Source organism: Somniosus microcephalus, chromosome 4 (assembly GCF_052327205.1).
Source record: "Somniosus microcephalus isolate GS21.2 chromosome 4, FLI_Smic_1.0, whole genome shotgun sequence".
Taxonomy (NCBI): domain Eukaryota; kingdom Metazoa; phylum Chordata; class Chondrichthyes; order Squaliformes; family Somniosidae; genus Somniosus; species Somniosus microcephalus.
The window spans coordinates 9,809,943-9,830,066 of NC_140990.1; the positions used below are offsets into that span (position 1 = coordinate 9,809,943).

At 48.9% G+C, this 20,124-nt stretch overlaps 2 protein-coding genes across 2 annotated transcripts in view; both read left to right on the forward strand.

Annotated features, from left to right (window-relative positions):
• The window catches only part of LOC147118264 (uncharacterized), a 202,759-nt gene that overhangs the window by 58,829 nt on the left and 123,806 nt on the right, over positions 1–20,124 (forward strand). The gene's annotated exons all lie outside the window — the stretch shown is intronic.
• On the forward strand, positions 6,758–7,670 carry LOC147118265 (uncharacterized). The gene has a single exon (XM_085984355.1). The coding sequence runs from the start codon at positions 6,931–6,933 to the stop codon at positions 7,555–7,557; it is 627 nt and encodes a 208-aa protein (XP_085840481.1). The 5' UTR covers positions 6,758–6,930; the 3' UTR covers positions 7,558–7,670.

Genomic DNA, 20,124 nt, shown 5'->3' on the forward strand with positions numbered 1-20,124 from the left:
CCAAATTTACAGACGACACAAAGCTGGGTGGGCGTGTGTGCTGTGAGGAGGATGCTGAGAAACTCCAGTATGATTTGGACAGGTTGGGTTATTGGGCAGAAGCATAGCAGATGCAGTATAATGTAGATAAATGCGAGGTTATCCACTTTGGTGGCAAAAACAGGAAGGCAGATTATTATCTGAACGGCAATAGATTGGGAGAAGGGGAAGTGCAACAAGACCTGGGTGTCCTTGTGCACCAGTCGCTGAAGGTAAGCATGCAGGTGCAGCAGGTGGTTAAGAAGGCAAATGGTATGTTGGCCTTCGTAGCGAGAGGGTTCGAGTACAGAAACAAGGATGTATTGCTGTAGTTGTATTGGGCCTTGGTGAGACCGCACCTTGAGTACTGTGTGCAGTTTTGGTGGCCTTATCTGAGGAAGGATGTTCTTGCCATGGAGGGAGTGCAGCGAAGATTCGCCAGACTGATACATGGGATGGCAGGAATGACATATGAGGAGAGATTGGGTCGATTGGGCTTATACTCGCTGGAGTTTAGAAGAATGAGAGGGGATCTCATTGAAACTTATAAAATTCTAACAAGACTAGACAGACTAGATGCAGGAAGGATGTTCTCGATGGCCGGGGAGTCCAGAACCAGGGGTCACAGTCTAAAGAAACGGGGTAAGCCATTTAGGACTGAGATGAAGAAGAATTTCTTCACCCAGAGAGTGGTGAACCTGTGGAATTCTCTACCACAGAAGGCAGTTGAGGCCAAATCATTAAATATATTCAAGAAGGAGTTAGATATAGTTCTTAAGGCTAAAGGGATCAAGGGGTATGGGGAGAAGGCGCGGGAGCAGCCCGAGGCGGGAGAGGTATTTAAGGAGCAGTCAGAGGCACCGAGGCCCACAGCCCCGAGACCGGAGAGGCAGCGGACCTGCGCGGGAGCAGCCCGAGGCAGGAGAGGTATTTAAGGAGCAGTCAGAGGCACCGAGGCATACCAATCCAGGTTCCGGGAGAGAGGTAAAAAGTAGTCCAAGTGTGACGTCAGCAGGAAGCAGGTAAGTGATTGGTTGGTGAGTATTTCTCTCTTTTCAATACAAGCTTGAATTCTGTGGTGTTAAATTTCTAGGGTCTCTGTGGTGTAGTGGGGACAGTTGGTAAATAAAGCACCCTAGAGTATACCTGTAACTGGGGTATTGAATAAATTTTTTAATTAATTAAAGGAGTAAGTCATGGCAGGAGAGTTCAGACCCGTGTTCTGCTCCTCTTGCTCCATGTGGGAAGTCAGGGACGCTGCCAGTGTCCCTGACAACCATGTGTGCGGGAAATGCATCCAGCTGCAGCTACTTGTAGAACGCATTGCGGCGCTCGAGCTGTGGGTGGATGAATTTTGGAGCATGCGCGATGCTGAGAGGGTCGTGGATAGCACGTTTAGCGAGTTGTTCACGCCTCAGGGTAGGGCTGCACAGGCAGAAAGAAAGTGGGTGACCATCAGGCGGAGCAACAGAGGCAGGCAGGAAGTGCAGGGAACCCCTGCGGACATCCCCCTTTCAAACAGGTATACCAAGTTGGATACTGTTGAGGGGGATGACTCACCAGGGGAAGGCAGCAGCAGCCAGCTTCCTGGCACCAGGGACGCTTCTGCTGCTAAGGAAGGGAGGAAAAAGAGTGGGAGAGCAATAGTGATAGGGGATTCTATCGTAAGGGGAACAGATAGGCGTTTCTGTGGCCGCAAACGTGACTCCAGGATGGTTTGTTGCCTCCCTGGGGCCAGGGCCATGGATGTCACTGAGCGGCTACAGGGCATTCTTAAGGGGGAGGGTGAGCAGGCAGAGGTCGTGGTCCACATTGGGACCAACGACATAGGTAGGAAGGGGGCTGAGGTCCTGCATCAAGAATTTAGGGAGCTAGGTATCAGATTAAAGGGCAGGACCTCAAAGGTTGTAATCTCTGGATTACTCCCAGTGCCACGTGCTAGTGAGTATAGGAATAGGAGGATAGTGCAGATGAATGCGTGGCTAAAGAGTTGGTGTAGGAGGGAGGGTTTTAGTTTCCTGGATCACTGGGCCTGCTTCTGTGAAAGGTGGGACTTGTACAAGTCGGACGGGTTGCACCTGAACCAGAGCGGGACAAATATCCTTGCGGGGAGGTTTGCTAGCACTGTTGGGGGGGGGGGGTTAAACTAACTTGGCAGGGGGATGGGATACAGAGGGGAGCTGAAATAGGGGGTGATGTGCTGCCAATTATAGAGAAAAAAACAAGTCAGCTTGGTAGACAGGGCAAATATATAAGGGCAAGGCTGGATGGCATCTATTTTAATGCAAGGAGTCTTGCAAATAAGGTGGATGAACTGAAGGTGTTGATAAACACATGGGAGTATGATATTGTTGCTATCACGGAGACATGGTTGAGGGAGGGGCAAGACTGGCAGCTCAATATTCCGGGGTACAGAATCTTCAGGCGAGACAGAGGGGGAGGTAAAAGAGGAGGGGGTGTCGCAATATTAATTAAGGAGTCAATTACTGCAGTAAGGAGGGATGATATATTAGCAGGTTCCTCTAATGAGGCCATATGGGTGGAGCTTAAAAACAAAAAGGGGGCAAGCACTTTGCGGGGAGTCTACTATAGGCCTCCAAACAGTCAGGGGGAGATAGAGGAACAGATATGTAGGCAAATCTCAGAGAAATGTGCAAATAATAGTGTAATAATAATGGGGGATTTCAAATTCCCCAATATTAACTGGGATAGTCAGAGTGTGAAAGGCTCAGAGGGTGTAGAATTCTTAAAGTGCATCCAGGAGAGCTTTTTGAGCCAGCATGTAGAAAGTCCTACAAGAGAGGGGGCGGTACTGGACCTAATTCTAGGGAATGTGGCCGGCCAAGTGGAAAAAGTGCTAGTAGGTGAGCACTTTGGTGACAGTGACCATAATATGGTGAGATTTAAAGTGGTCATGGAAAAGGACAGGGATGGGCCAGAAATAAAGGTTCTAAATTGGGGGAAGGCCGATTTTAATAGGATAAGGCAGGATCTGGCCAAAATGGACTGGGATCAGCTACTTGTAGGAAAATCCGCATCGGAGCAATGGGAGGCTTTCAGAAGGGAGATTGAGATCATACAATGGCAGCATGTTCCCGTAAAGGTCAAGGGTGGTTCCAAAAACCACAGGGAACCTTGGATGTCAGGGGATATACGAGAATGGATTAGGAAAAAAAGGAGGGCTTTTGGCAGATACAAAAGGCTAAAGACGGAGGAAGCCCGAGAAGAGTACAAAAAGTGCAGGGGGATACTTAAAAAAGAAATTAGGAGATCAAGGCGGGGCCATGAAATAACACTGGCGAGCAAAATAAAGGAAAATCCTAAAATGTTTTATAAGTATATTAAGGGTAAGAGGATAACTAGGGAAAAAATAGGGCCCATTAGGGACAAAAGTGGCAATCTGTGTGTGGAGCCGGAAGATGTAGCAGGGGTTCTAAATGAATTTTTTGCATCTGTTTTCACTATGGAGGAGGACGATGTAGACATAGAAATAGGGCGGGGGGACTGTGATATGCTCGAACATATTAACATCGAGAGGGAGGAGGTATTGGCGGTTTTAGCAGGCCTAAAAATGGATAAATCCCCAGGCCCGGATGAAATGTATCCCAGGCTGCTGTGTGAGGCAAAGGAAGAGATTGCGGTGGCTCTGACACATATATCCAGGACCTCTCTGGCCACAGGGGATGTGCCAGAGGACTGGAGAACCGCTAATGTAGTACCATTATTCAAGAAGGGAAGTAGGGAAAAACCGGGGAACTACAGGCCAGTGAGCCTAACATCAGTGGTAGGAAAATTATTGGAAAAAATTCTGAGGGACAAAATTAGTCTCCACTTGGAGAGGCAAGGATTAATCAGGGATAGTCAACATGGCTTTGTCAAGGGAAGATCATGTCTGACTAATTTGATTGAATTTTTTGAGGGGGTGACGAGGTGTGTGGATGAGGGTAACGCAGTGGATGTGGTATACATGGATTTCAGTAAGGCCTTCGATAAAGTCCCGCACAGGAGACTGGTCAAGAAGGTAAGAGCCCATGGAATCCAGGGTGCCTTGGCACATTGGATACAAAACTGGCTTAGTGGCAGAAGGCAGAGGGTGATGGTCGAAGGTTGTTTTTGTGACTGGAAGCCTGTGGCCAGTGGGGTGCCACAGGGATCGGTGCTGGGTCCCTTGCTGTTTGTGGTCTACATTAATGACTTGGATATGAATGTAAAGGGTATGATCAGTAAGTTCGCGGATGATACAAAAATTGGTAGGGTGGTAAATAACGAGGAGGGTAGCCTCAGTCTGCAGGACGATATAGATGGGTTGGTCAGATGGGCGGAACAGTGGCAAATGGAATTTAACCCGGAAAAGTGCGAGGTGATGCACTTTGGGGGGACTAACAAGGCAAGGGAATACACAATGAATGGTAAGACCCTAGGCAAGACGGAGGGGCAGAGGGATCTGGGTGTGCAAGTACACAGATCCCTGAAGGCGGCGGAACAGGTGGATAAGGTGGTAAAAAAGGCATATGGGATACTTGCCTTCATTAGCCGAGGCATAGAATATAAGAGCAAGGAGGTTATGATGGAGCTGTATTAAACACTGGTTAGGCCACAGCTGGAATACTGCGTGCAGTTCTGGTCACCACACTACAGGAAGGATGTGATCGCTTTGGAGAGGGTGCAGAGGAGATTCACCAGGATGTTACCAGGGCTGGAGCGCTTCAGCTATGAAGAAAGACTGGGCAGATTGGGTTTGTTTTCCTTGGAGCAGAGGAGGCTGAGGGGGGACATGATTGAGGTGTACAAAATTATGAGGAGCATAGATAGGATGGATACTGAGGAGCTTTTTCCCTTAGTAGAAGGGTCAATAACTAGGGGGCATAGATTCAAGGTAAAGGGCGGGAGGTTTAGAGGGGATTTGAGAAAGAACTTTTTCACCCAGAGGGTGGTTGGAGTCTGGAACTCACTGCCTGAAAGGGTTGTGGAGGCAGGAACCCTCACAACATTTAAGAAGCATTTGGATGAGCACTTGAAATGCCATAACATACAAGGCTACGGACCAAATGCTGGAATATGGGATTAGATTAGACAGGGCTTGATGGCCGGCATGGACACGATGGGCCGAAGGGCCTCTATCCGTGCTGTATAACTCTATGACTCTAAGGCAGGGACAGGGTATTGAGTTTGGATGATCAGCCATGATCTCATTGAATGGCGGAGCAGGCTCGAGGGGCCGAATGGCCTACTCCTGCTCCTATCTTCTATGTTTCGATGTCACAATCGGCCCCAACACACCTGAACTGGAGAGGAGGTCCCGCCCCCTTGCAGCTCCGCCATTGATTGGAGGACCCGCCGCCAGTCAGCTCCGCCCACCTCCACATGCCCTCTTCCTATTGGTCACGTGCTCTGGTTCACTCTGCCCCCTCGCCACCCCACGTGATGGGCGTGGCTGAATCCATTCGGTGTCCAGGGAGTTTCCACCCGGCTCTCAGGTTTGGATTCCCCTTTATTCTCTCCCCTCCTCTGATCTCAATCGGATCTGGGGGAAAACTCACTTTCCCTCACTGATTGCGGCTCTTCACCAACACCGACTTTACAAAGAAAGCACCGCGCGGCAGCCTGGAGCTCAGGGGCTGTGGTGATTATTCCTTGATTAGTAAAAGTATTGTGATTTGTTGTTTGTTAACTGCCTTGGGATATGTGTTGTAATCTCATTGGTAGTTGATGATCACATGATGTGTTGTGGCTACCTTAAATTCAGTCCTTTTCTAGCTTAGTTGGGACTGGATGTGGAAAGATATGCTGCTGATTTTAAAGTTAATAAAGCCTAGCTTTGAAAGGCAAATCTATTCTTTATTTCAGGGGCCCAGCATGCAGGCACCGGGAGGATGATTGACAGGGGCCCAGGGTGTGTGCTGAGCATGCGCGGTGCGGGCCGGGCGCCTGTGGAGCAGGAGAGGGTGGGGCCATGTGGCGCATGCGCGGGGTCAGCCACAACTCAGCGCGGTGGCCGGAGCGCTTTCTGGAGCACGGGCTCTTGTGGGGATTGCAGCCGCCATTACTGTTGATCCTTTCAACCAACCTGTGCAGCAACTGGGGCCCGAAAATCAGCTTCACCGCCCCTGGGCTGGGAAGGGAGGACATGAGGCAACATTCTCCCTCTTACCCCCTTTCTAAGCTCCTTTTACAGGGTTTTAGAAGTGGAACATTTACAGACAGGAAGCTCAGACCAAACATCAAATCAAGATTGACAGAGTCACTGGATTTATCAGGACCTGAATATCATCGGCCTTTGCACATGGAAGGAAAGAGCAGCGATCGCAGTGCGGAAAAAGCGCACACGTGTTCCATGTGTGGACGTACATTCAGCCGATTGCCCGACCTGGAGGGCCCCAAGGGCAGGCACACTGGAGAGAAACGGTATGAATGTGAGGACTGTGGGAAGGGGTTCGCCCAGCTGACTAGCCACGAGCGCAGTCACAGTGGGAACCGATTGCACAAATGCGAGGACTGCGGGGAGGGATACCTTCACCCGTATACACTGGAAGCTCTTCGGCGAACTCACACCGGGGAGAGGCCGTTCACCTGCCCCGTGTGTGGGAAGGGATTCGCTTGGTCATCCAATCTGCTGAGACACAAGCGAGCTCACACCGGGGAGAGGCCATTCACCTGCTCCGTGTGTGGGAAGTGTTTCGCACAATCCTCCCACCTGTGGACCCACCAGAGAGTTCACACCGGGAAGTCACTGTTCACCTGCCCAGTGTGTGGGGAGGATTCGCTCAGTCCTCCAACCTGCGGACACACCAGCGAGTTCACACCGGGGAGAGGCCGTTCACCTGCTCCGTGTGTGTGAAGGGATTTGCTCATTCATTCAGCTTGCGGACCCACCAGCGAGTTCACACCGGGAAGGCGCCATTCACCTGCCCCATGTGTGGGAAGGGATTCGCTCAGTCCTCCCACATGCGGAGATACCAGCGAGTTCACACCGGGGAGAGACCGTTCACCTGCCCCGTGTGTGGGAAGGGATTCACTCAGTTGACCAACCTGCAGATGCACCAGCGAGTTCACACCAGGGAGAGGCCATTCAGCTGCCCCGTGTGTAGGAAGGACTTCACATGTTTGTCCAACCTGCTGAGACACCAGCGAGTTCATTCTGACGAGAGACCCTTTATATGTTCAGACTGTGGGAAGAGCTTTAAATGCTCCCAGTACCTGATGAAGCACCAGCGGCTGCACACTGGAGAGAGACCATACGGCTGCTCTCACTGTCACAAGAGGTTTGTGAACTCTGCGGACCTGCTGACGCATCAGCGAGTTCACACCGGGCCGAGGCCGTTCACCTGCTCCGTGTGTGGGAAGGGATTCGCTCGGTCCACCCTCCTGCTGATACACCAGCCTGTTCACACCGGCGAGAGGCCGTTCACCTGCTCTGTGTGTGGTAAGGGATTCGCTTGGTCATCCAATCTGCTGAGACACCAGCGAGTTCACACTGGGGGAGGCCATTCACCTGCTCCATGTGTGGGAAGAGATTCGCTCAGTCCACCATCCTGCTGAGACACGAGCAAGTTCACACCGGGGTGAGGCCGTTCACCTGCTCCGTGTGTGGGATGCGATTCGCTCGGTCCACCCTCCTGCTGATACACCAGCGAGTTCACACTGGAGAGAGTCCGTTCACCTGCTCCGTGTGTGGGATGCGATTCACATAGTCCACCCTCCTGTTGATACACCAGCGAGTTCACACTGGAGAGAGTCCGTTCACCTGCTCCGTGTGTGGGATGCGATTCGCTCGGTCCACCCTCCTGCTGATACACCAGCGATTTCAAACTGGGGAGGGCTCGTTCACCTGCTCCGTGTGTGGGATGGGATTCGCTCGGTCCACCCTCCTGCTGATACACCAGCGAGTTCACACCGGGGAGAGGCAGTTCACCTGCTCCGTGTGCGGGAAGGGATTTGCTCGGTCCACCCTCCTGCGAAGAAACCAGCGAGTTCGCACTGGGGAAAGACCGTTCACCTGGTCCGTGTGTGGGAAGGGATTTGCTCAGTCCACCCTCCTGCTGATACACCAGTGAGTTCACATCGGGGAGAGGACGTTCACCTGTTCCGTGTGTGGGAAGGGATTCGCTCGGTCCACCCTCCTGCGAAGAAACCAGCGAGTTCGCACTGCGGAGAGATGGTTCACCGACTGCACAGGCGGCACGGGATTGACTCAGTTCTCCAGCCAACTGAAACAGCAGTCACTTTGAAGTAGAGAGAGGCCGTTCACCTGCTCCCAGTGAAGGAAGGGATAAACTCAGTCATCCAGCCTGCTCGGACACCAGCGAGTTCACACCGGACAGTCGCCATTCACTGAGCGTCCTGCAGTGGGGAAAGAGTTAAACTGACATCGCTGGCAGTTTCACTGAATGGTATAACAAAGACAATAATCTAATAGGCCTTTTGCAGTAGTAAGCTTTTTCTAAGTTGCTGAACTGACAGTTGAGATAACCTAGCTGGACATGGAACCATAAAGAGGCCTAGAGGATGTAAGTTCTGTTCTGGCAGGAAAGTAAAACAATGAAAGAGGCCTAGAGAGGCAGGAAAGGAGGACAATGAGTCAGAAGTACAATGTTGACGAGACCCATTTGGCATAAATAAAGGTCATAGGTGCAACAACAGCTTGGGGGACAACGGCCAATAATAAAGGCAGTACTTTAATGTAACGCGGCATAGGCAACCAATCAGTGAAGATGCATGCGGGCCAAGGTCCAATCAGGTGGCAGGAATGAATTTTGACATGTGTATTGTAATGTATAAAAATGTAGTGTTTGCTGTACCAATTTGGAAAAGTCTGGTTCCCCACCGGTGTAATAAAGACAACTTGTCTATCGATCTAACACCTTGTGTCGAGTGTTGGTTTAAAATACTCCACAACAGTCCAACCTATTTAGAGAGCTGCGAGTTCCCACTGAGACCCTGTAAAATGTTCTGACTGTGGGAAGAGATTTAAAAGTTCACAGGAACAGTATCGCACTGAGGAGAGGCCATTCAGCAGGGCTTCAGGAGGAGGTGAATGGACAGGTCCGAGCAATCCCATTTCCTGACTGCTACATCGAGTGTACAGCACAGAGTGGGGCCATTCGGCCCAACAGGTCCATGCTGATGTTTATGCTCCACATGAGCCGACTTCATCAAACCCCAGCAGCATATCCTGCTCTTGTTGCCACTGTATTTATATGGATGGTTCCAGTTAAGTTTCTGGTCAATGGTGACTCCCAGGATGGTGGGGGATTCGGTGATGCTATTGCCCTTGAATGTCAAGCAGAGGTGGTTAGACTCTCCCAGAATGTGGTCCTGATCACTCTCGGTTCTGAGTGGTGCTCCCCAGAATAAGGTTGTATCACTTTGTTATCGGGTGAAATAGTCATGTCTGAATGTCAATAAAGATAATTTATATCAGTTCTAGAGTCTCACATGATTCTTCCATGGCAGGTACAGCACGGGTTAGATACAGAGTAAAGCTCCCTCTACACTGCCCCATCAAACACTCCCAGGGCAGGTACAGCACAGGTTAGATACAGCTTAAAGCTCCCTCCACACTGCCCCATCAAACACTCCCAGGGCAGGTACAACGTGGGTTAGATACAGAGTAAAGCTCCCTCTACACTGCCCCATCAAACACTCCCAGGGCAGGTACAGCACGGGTTAGATACAGAGTAAAGCTCCCTCTACACTGTCCCATCAAACATTCCCAGGGCAGGTACAGCATGGGTTAGATACAGAGTAAAGCTCCCTCTACACTGTCCCATCAAACACTCCCAGGGCAGGTACAGCACAGGTTAGATACAGAGTAAAGCTTCCTCTACACTGTCCCATCAAACACTCCCAGGGCAGGTACAGCATGGGTTAGATACAGAGTAAAGCTCCCTCTACACTGTCCCATCAAACACTCCCAGGGCAGGTACAGCACGGGTTAGATACAGAGTGTCAGCCGTGGCTCAGGTGGCAGCACTCTCTCCTCTGAGTCAGAAGGTTGTGGGTTGAAGTCCCACTCCAGAGACTTGAGTCTAAAACTCTGTGCTGCCCCTCCAGTGCAGTGCTGAGGGAGTAAACCCAGTGCAGAGTAAAGTTCCCTCTGCACTGCTCCACCAACAGGCCTGAGCCCCAAACTCAGAAGAGCGCCCTCTGCTGCATTCCACTTGTCTCAGCAGTGGGAGAAGCAGGTGGCGGAAGTCCCTCCCCTCGGGCACCCCGATTGGTTGGAGGACCCGCCGCCACCTCAGTCCTCCAAGCTCCGCCCGCTCTCCCTATTGGTCGGAACTCCCGTCAGTCACCGCCGTGGAGTTGATGACGTGCCCCAGTCCGGCTCCCTGCAGAAGACAAGGGGCTGCGGCCGCTCAATCTGCTCCGCTCGGTGCCGGGAGGGCGCTGGGACGGTCCGGTTTGTATTTTCTTTTTATTTATCTCCCCGCCCGCGCTTCTCTCCGCTATATATAAAAACCCTGATAAAACTCACTTTCTGCCGGTGATCTAGACTCTCAGGCGGGGTGTGTGCTGAGCATGCGCGCTGCAGGCCAGGCGCCTGTGGAGCAGGAGAGAGCGGGGCCATGGGGCGCATGCGCGGGGTCAGCCACAACGCAGCGCGGCGGCTGGAGCGCGGGGGCTTGTGGGGATTGCAGCTGCCATTACTGTTGATCCTTTCAACCAACCTGTTCAGCAGCTGGGGCCTGAAAATCAGCCTCACTGCCCCTGGGCTGGGAAAGGGCGACATGAGACAACAGTCTCCCTCTTACCCCTTTCTAAACTCCTTTTATAGGATTTTAGAAGTGGAGCATTTACAGACAGGAAGCTCAAACCAAACATCAACTCAAAATCTGACAGAGTCGCTCGATTCATCAGGAACTGAATATCATTGGCCTTTGCACATGGAAGGAGAGAGCAGTGATCACAGCGCGGACAAACCGTACGTGTTCCATGTGTGGACTCGGATTCAACCGATCACCTGCCCTGGCGAGACACGTGCACCGTCACACCGGGGAGAAACCGGGTAAAGGTGGGGACTGCGGAAAGGGATTCAGTTCCCTGTCTGCATCGGAAGTTCATCGGCACAGTCACTCTGGGGACAGTGCGTCCACCTGCTCCGTGTGTGGAAAGGGATTTGTTTATCCATCCCACCTGCTGAGAAACCAGCTTGTTCACACTGACAAGAAATCATATAACTGTTCTTACTGTCGGCAGAGTTTTAAAAACTCCAGGGCTTTGAAGGAACACCAGCTTATTTACACCGATGAGAGGCCGTTTATGTGTTCTGACTTTGGGAAGAGCTTTAAAAGCTCTCGGAATCTGATGACTCACCAGCGAGTTCACACTGGGGAGAGGCCGTTCACCTGCTCTGTGTGTGGGAAGGGATTCACTAAGACATCCATCCTGCGAACATACCAGCGAGTTCACACTGATGAGAGACCGTTTAAATGTTCTGACTGTGGGAAAAGGTTTAAAAGCTCCGGTAATTTGACGACACACCACTTGTTCACACTGGGGAGCAGCTGTTCACCTGCTCCGTGTGTGGGCAGGGATTCACTCGGTCCTCGAGACGGCTGGAACACCAACAAGTTCACAGTGAGGAGAGGCTGTTCTCCTGCTCCGTGTGTGGGAAGAGATTCACTCAGTCCTCGACGCTGATCGAACACCAGCGAGTTCACACTGGGGAGAGGCCGTTCACCTGCTCTGTGTGTGGGTTGCGATTCACCTGCTCATCCAACCTGCTGAGACACCAAAGAGTTCACACTAATGAAAGGCCTTTCACCTGCTCCGTGTGTTGGAAGGGATTCACTTGGGCATCCAACCTGCTGATACACCAGCGAGTTCACACTGGGGAGAAGCCGTTCTCCTGCTGTGTGTGTGGGAAGCAATTAGAAACATAGAAACATAGAAGATAGGAGCAGAAGTAGGCCATTCGGCCCCTCGAGCCTGCTCTGCCTTTCAATGAGATCATGGCTGATCATCCAAACTCAGTACCCTGTCCCTGCTTTCTCCCCATATCCCTTGATCCCTTTAGCCTTAAGAAATATATCTAACTCCTTCTTGAATATATTTAATGAATTGGCCTCAACTGTCTTCTGTGGTAGAGAATTCCACAGGTTCACCACTCTCTGGGTGAAGAAATTCCTCCTCATCTCAGTCCTAAATGGCTTACCCCTTATCCTTAGACTGTGACCCCTTGGTTCTGGACTCCCCCGCCATTGGGAACATCCTTCCTGCATCTAGTCTGTCTAGTCCTGTTAGAATTTTATAAGTTTCAATGAGATCCCCTCTCATTCTTCTAAACTCCAGCGAGTATAAGCCCAATCGACACAATCTCTCCTCATATGTCATTCCTGCCATTCCAGGTATCAGTCTGGTGAATCTTCACTGCACTCCCTCCATGGCAAGAACATCCTTCCTCAGATAAGGCGACCAAAACTGCACACAATACTCAAGGTGTGGTCTCACCAAGGCCCTGTACAACTGCAGCAAGACATCCTTGTTCCTGTACTCAAACCCTCTCGCTACGAAGGCCAACATACCATTTGCCTTCTTAACTGCCTGCTGCACCTGCATGCTTATCTTCAGCGACTGGTGCACAAGGACACCCAGGTCTCGTTGCACTTCCCCATCTCCCAATCTATTCAGCAATCTACTGCTGTCCTCGACTCTGGTTGAACACCAGTGAGTTCACACTGGGGTGAGGCCATTCACCTGCTCCATGTGTGGGAAGGGATTCACTCAGTCATCCAACCTGTTGGCATACCCACGAGTTCACACTGGGGAGAGGCCTCTTAAATGTTCTGACTGTAGGAAGAGTTTTAAAAGCTCCCAGGAGCTGAAGATTCTCGAGCTGGAGCGAGCAGGAGAGAAGATGTTCAGCTGCTCCATGTGTGGGAAGGGATTCACTCAGTCATTGAATCTGCTGAGACACCAGCGAGCTCACACTGTTCTGTAGCACAGGGCCCTGTAGACAACTGGGGTGACATGAACATGGAATGGATGAATGTTTTATAAATTCTTGTACTGCTGTTTAATCTTTAAGACTGTTGTGCTGATGATTCCCTTTGATTGACTGTTCATGGTGTTACATAGAATGTACAGCACAGAAACAGACCATTCGGCCCAACTGGTCCATGCCAGTGTTTATGCCCCACACCCACCCTACTTCAATTAACCCGATCAACATCTCCTCCCATTCCTTTCTCCCTCATGTGGCTTCCCCATAAATGCATCTATGCTATTCACCTCAACTACTCCTTGTGGGAGCAAGTTCCCCATTCTACCACTCGCCAGGTAAAGACATTTCTCCTGAATTCCCTCCTGAATTTATTAGTGACTTTTGTATTTATGGCCCCATAAATATGATGAGATTCTGTTAAGCTGACCAGTATGTTGTTGTACTTTGTCTTTTTCTGATGAATGAAACATTACTGAGCCCCTGTACCCGTGTTATGGGATGAGGTGTGCAGTGGGGAAAGAGTTAAACTGACATCGCTGGCAGTTTCACTGAATGGTGTAGTAAAGACCATCTTTTTCTAAGTTGCTGAATTGTCAGTGGAGATAACATAGCCGGACATGGAACCATAAGAGGCCTAAGAGGATGTAAGTTCTGTTCTGGCAGGAAAGTAAAACAATGAGTTGGAAGTAAAGAGGCCTAGAGAGGCAGGAAAGGAGGACAATGAGTCAGAAGTACAATGTTGACGAGACCCATTTGGCATAAACAAAGGTCATAGGTGAAACAACAGCTTGGGGGATAATGGCCAATAATAAAGGCGGTACTTTAATGTAACGCGGCATAGGCAACCAATCAGTGAAGATGCATGTGGGCCAAGGTCCAATCAGGTGGCAGCAATGAATTTTGACATGTGTTGTAATGTATAAAAATGTAGTGTTTGCTGTACCAATTTGGAAAGGTCTGGCTAAGACACAGCAGACTGTTTCCCCACCGGTGTAATAAAGACAACTTGACTATCGATCTAAAACCTTGTGTCGAGTGTTGGTTTAAAATGCTCCACAACAATTGGTGTCACGAACAGGATCCACACATATGGGAGGCACGGGCGAGTGAAACTGAGCCAAAACCGTGAATATTTTTAAATACCACGTACAGTTAGGGCAAGGAAACACCATCCACCGCCCCCTTTGGAATCAAAGAACTAAAAGGTTTGAATGGATAAGTCAAGCGGTCTTGGGGTTAGGATGAAACATGTGGATGTATAGGCGTGGTGTGAGTTGCAAGTAGTGCATTAACTTTGGAGATAAAGTCTAAAGCATACCTCTGACAATTTGAAGTTGCAGGTAGTGCTAAGCATACCTCTGACAATTCACCAGAACAAAATTGTTGCAAGTACGGTCTCACTCTGCGAGAGTAAAGTAAGGGACGTACCACTGACAACTGCGGTTACAAGTAGTGTCTCACTCTGCGAGAGTAAAGTAAGGGACGTACTGCTGACAACAGTGGTTACAAGTACGGTCTCACTCTGCGAGAGTAAAGTAAGGGAGGAACCGCTGACAACTGCGGTTACAAGTACTGTCTCACTCTGTGAGAGTAAAGTAAGGGACGTACCGCTGACAACTGTGGTTACAAGTACTGTCTCACTCTGCGAGAGTAAAGTAAGGGACGTACCGCTGACAACTGTGGTTACAAGTACTGTCTCACTCTGCAAGAGTAAAGTAAGGGACGTACCGCTGACAACTGGGGTTACAAGTACCGTCTCACTCTGAGAGAGTAAAGTACGGGACGTACTGCTGACAACTCCAGTTACAAGTACTGTCTCACTCTGCGAGAGTAAAGTAAGGGACGTACCGCTGACAACTGTGGTTACAAGTACTGTCTTACTCTGTGAGAGTAAAGTAAGGGACGTACCGCTGACAATTGTGGTTACAAGTACTGTCTCACTCTGCGAGAGTAAAGTAAGGGACGTACCGCTGACAACTGCGGGTACAAGTATGGTCTCACTCTGCGAGAGTAAAGTAAGGGACGTACCGCTGACAACTGGGGTTACAAATACGGTCTCACTCTGCGAGAGTAAAGTAAGGGACGTACCGCTGACAACTGTGGTTACAAGTACTGTCTCACTCTGTGAGAGTAAAGTAAGGGACGTACCGCTGACAACTGCGGTTACAAGTACCGTCTCACTCTGCGAGAGTAAAGTAAGGGACGTACTGCTGACAACTGCGGTTACAAGTACCGTCTCACTCTGCGAGAGTAAAGTAAGGGACGTACCGCTGACAACTGGGGTTACAAGTACGGTCTCACTCTGCGAGAGTAAAGTAAGGGACGTACAGCTGACAACTGCGGTTACAAGTACTGTCTCACTCTGCAAGAGTAAAGTAAGGGACGTACCGCTGACAACTGGGGTTACAAGTACCGTCTCTGCGAGAGTAAAGTAAGGGACGTACCGCTGACAACTGGGGTTACAAGTACCGTCTCACTCTGCGAGAGTAAAGTAAGGGACGTACCGCTGACAACTGGGGTTACAAGTACTGTCTCACTCTGCGAGAGTAAAGTAAGGGACGTACCACTGACAACTGCGGTTACAAGTATCGTCTCACTCTGCGAGAGTAAAGTAAGGGACGTACCGCTGACAACTGGGGTTACAAGTACCATCTCACTCTGCGAGAGTAAAGTAAGGGACGTACCGCTGACAACTGTGGTTACAAGGACCGTCTCACTTTGCGAGAGCAAAGTAAGGGACGTACCGCTGACAACTGGGGTTACAAGTACTGTCTCACTCTGCGAGAGTAAAGTAAGGGACGTACCACTGACAACTGTGGTTACAAGTACTGTCTCACTCTCCGAGAGTAAAGTAAGGGACGTACCGCTGACAACTGGGGTTACAAGTACTGTCTCACTCTGCGAGAGTAAAGTGAGGGACGTACCGCTGACAACTGCGGTTACAAGTACTGTCTCACTCTGCGAGAGTAAAGTAAGGGACGCACCGCTGACAACTGCGGTTACAAGTACTGTCTCACTCTGCGAGAGTAAAGTAAGGGACGCACCGCTGACAACTGCGGTTACAAGTACTGTCTCACTCTGCGAGAGTAAAGTGAGGGACGTACCGCTGACAACTGCGGTTACAAGTACTGTCTCACTCTGCGAGAGTAAAGTAAGGGACGCACCGCTGACAACTGCGGTTACAAGTACTGTCTCACTCTGCGAGAGTAAAGTAAGGGACGTACCGCTGACAACTGTGGTTACAAGTACCGTTTCACTCTGCAAGAGTAAGTAAGAGACGTACCGCTGACAACAATTAGCCATGGGAAGTGAGAAACTCGAGAGGGGACTGGTGGGGTCTCTGACACACTATTTAGCGACCAAAAATAAAAGATGAATTGATAAAATGGTTAAAAACGATTGGCAACCGAATGACCCACCGGCGAAGCAAAGAGAATGGTGGGCTAAAGAAACAAAATTAAAGGAAGAAAAGGCCATCATTTAAGTGGCTTGCGCATATTATGAGTTGAGTAGACGTACTCGAATTTGGACCAAAAACGGGTGCCAAAATTGTAACTGAGTACCAGTAATTTAAGAAAGTGAATAAGGAAAAAATTAAAGTTTTTCGACACAGATGCTATCAGTTTCTGTCCAAAACAAGTAAAATCCAGGATTTGCTGAGTGAAAGGAATCTTAAAAGGAATGCTGGAATCTCAGTTTGTGTGAAAGTGTCTGTTGAAAGTGTGGAAGTTTTCTGTCTTTGAAAAAAAATATCTGTTGTGTTTGTTTTAGCTCCACCCACTCTTGTGTACAGAGAGCTAAAAGCTGTTTAACCCTTTGAAGACTTGTCTTGAATGATGGACATGCGTGTGTTGTTTTAAGTTTGTTTATTGTTTTACAAAAGATAAGCTTCAGCCTTAAAGTCACAGTCTCCAATGTGCCTGGAAGAAAATGAAGCGATGGTTTCTTTCTTTTTCAAGTGATACTGGTTAGTTAAAAATAATTGATTGGAATTATTGAGGTTAATTAACCTATTAAAACCAGACTTTTATTGTGGCCATGGTGAAATTCTGGTTGGTGTAAATTTGTGTAGACCGCATTGAATAAGATATTTAATGGTCTGAAACCAGACTTTAAAATATTTACAGTCTTGGATATAGCGAACGGGTTCTGGTCCATACCATTGGTAGAGGAATCACAAGGGAAATTCGCCTTTACTGTCGGGGATAGACAGTATACATGGACCAGGGTCCCGCAGGGTTCCACAATAGTCCAAATATATTCCACCGTGTATGAGTCAAGCCTTAGACAAGTTAGACCTATCAAAGTACCAGAGCACCCTACTCCAATATGTTGATGATGAAATGATTGCATCAGAGGATGCCAAAGGACACATGGGAGCATTACTAGACACCCTCCAGACACTTAAGAAGGCTGGCTTTAATTTGAACCCCAAACAGGCACAGGTTGGACTGTCCAAAGTAAAGTATCTAGGGCACAAAATTAGCCAGGGGTATAAGGCACTCCCGCAGGAATGAAAGGCAGCCATAAAAGATATGTCAAGGCCAGTGACTGTCCGGGGAGTGAGGAAAGTGTTGGGACTATTTAATTACTGCAGGAATTTTATATCAGACTTTGCAGGGAAAGCAGAGCCGATTCAACGGTTAGTTAAAGGGGGGAGACCCGCCACTGATAAGATAGAATGGGAATCGGAGCAGGACGAGGCTTATGCAAAATTAAAAGCAGCCCTGACGTCCGCACCCACACTAGGATTGCCAAATATAGTCAAACCATTCCGTATATATTATATATATAGACGGGAACTTCTATAACGCTGTAGTCACCCAAGAGTATGGGGAGATATGAGGCCAATTGCCTATTACTCCACCCAACAAACCCCCGTGGCTAAAGGAATGGCGAGATGCATGGTGGCCCTCGACTGTGCCACATGGGCGGTGCAGATATGCGAGCCCGTCACTATGTCAGGACAGCTGATACTACACACAACACACAGTGGTGGACCTGCTAAACACAGGCAAAATAAAGGCTGTATTAGACAGAAGGAGGGCGGCTTGGGAAGCAGTATTGATATCCAAGGACAGATCCGTCCAGATTATAAAAGGGAAGATAGCATTCCCTCTGCGGGGTTGACTCTATCAGAGGGTGAGGCACTCAAGTATCAGTTAGTATTCAAAGAAGAGGTCAGAGGAACTGTATCAGAATCACCCCTTGAAAATCCCGAAAACACCTTTTATGTAGACGGATCTCACCGATATATAAACGGGGAGCCACATACGGTTGGGCAGTAGTATCCGAGAACGGAGAAACAGTGACAAAGGGAGGGCTTGAAGGAGGGACCTCAGCGCAGGTAGCAGAATTAGTGGCTCTCACGGAAGTATTGAAATTGGCAAAAGGAAAACACAGTAAATATATACACAGATAGTAGATATGCATTTGGGGTAGTGCATGATTATATGATAGCGTGGAATAGGAGAGGATATGTAACCTCCGGAGGAGGACAAATACAGCATGAGGAGGTAGTGAGAGACCTAGTAGAAGCGGTAAAAGGAGCAGAAGAGGTAGCAGTGATTAAAATAAAGGAAATATGTTAGCTGATCAGGCAGCAAGAGCAGCGGCAGACACAGAGATGCCTACGCCAATAGCAGTAGGTAGAATAACAGCAGAGGGAAGAAATACTGCCAAGTGATCATAGACCAGTTTACAAGGTGGGTGGAAGCATTCCCTACCAGAGGCTGTAGTGCTCAGACTGTGGCCCGAATATTTGCATATGATGTGATACCGAGATGAGGGGTCCCGTTGCAAATAGATTCAGATCAAGGTACCCACTTTACAGGAAAGGTAATGAAAGAAGCTTGTAAGCTACTAGGAGTAAGGCAGAAGTTCCATATCCTCTATTAACCGCAAAGCTCAGGCATGGTAGAGCGAATGAACAGAACGCTGAAAACAGCCTTAAGTAAGGCCATAGCCGAAACTGGACAGGGATGGGTGAATGTCCTTCCATGTATCCTGATGAGGCTGAGAGCCACCCCAAACAGGGTGACCAGACTGACACCATATGAACTCATGACTGGACGAGCAATGTGTCTGCTGGAAGGAGTAGCATCTGGTAGCGAGGGACTGGGACCCTTAAAAGATAAAATTAGGAAATACGTACAAACATTGGATAATCAATTGAAAGAGCTCAAACAAGAAGTTAAAGAACAACAAGACATCAGAGATAAAAATACACAAAAGCAGGGGGCCTCAGAGCCTCTACCCAAGGTGGGCGAGCAGGTATTTGTTAAAATATTGCCAGAGAGATCGGGATTCTCACCTATTGAGGTTATCATGACCAGCGATACGTGCGCATGTATATATATGAGGGGAAAGGGTAGATGGAAACATTGGAACCAATTAAAACAATAAAGCAATAACCCACCTGATCTTAAATCCCACAGGATCAATGGAATAAACACCGGAGATAAACTAACCTCTGGTGACGACCAGGCTTCTGCTTAATTTACAGGGAAACTTCACCATGAAGGTGGGATTACTGCTGGGACATGAAATAAGCAAAGGGATATCCCACATTACACGACAAGTACATGATGAGAAAACACCATGTTTTAATGGAACAATCACATTCGGAGTCTCATCCACGGCTCCCAATACACAGAAAGTAGAGGCAAGCGAACCGAGGATGCTACAATGTCCAGATATGAAACCTGGACCCATGAATGGACTAGTATTATTTACAGAGGGAGAACAATTGTATGATAACGTGAGACACGAAATTGTACCGGTACTAATGAACTTAACCATGGTACAGTGGCCAGGATATTGTGAAAGATTCACTAAAACTAGAGTTGTATGCATATATGATAAGGAATGTAATTAACCAAGCTGCTGATGCGACAGGGGCTACTAGTTTCAGGGGACATGCTGCATTCCACCAAAGAATTAAGAGGGGCTTAGGAAACGATGTACTCACGGGGATAAATATAGGGACATCGTTCATTAATGGCCTAGATATACAAGGAGTCCAGAGTAGTGTGGAACAATTACAAAGGGTAATACAACAGATTTTAGAGAAAGAAACTGGTCTGACTCAAAAAGGATTGGAGTTGGGAGGACATACAATAAGGAAATTACTCGAGGGAATCAAGGTTATAGAGGACCAT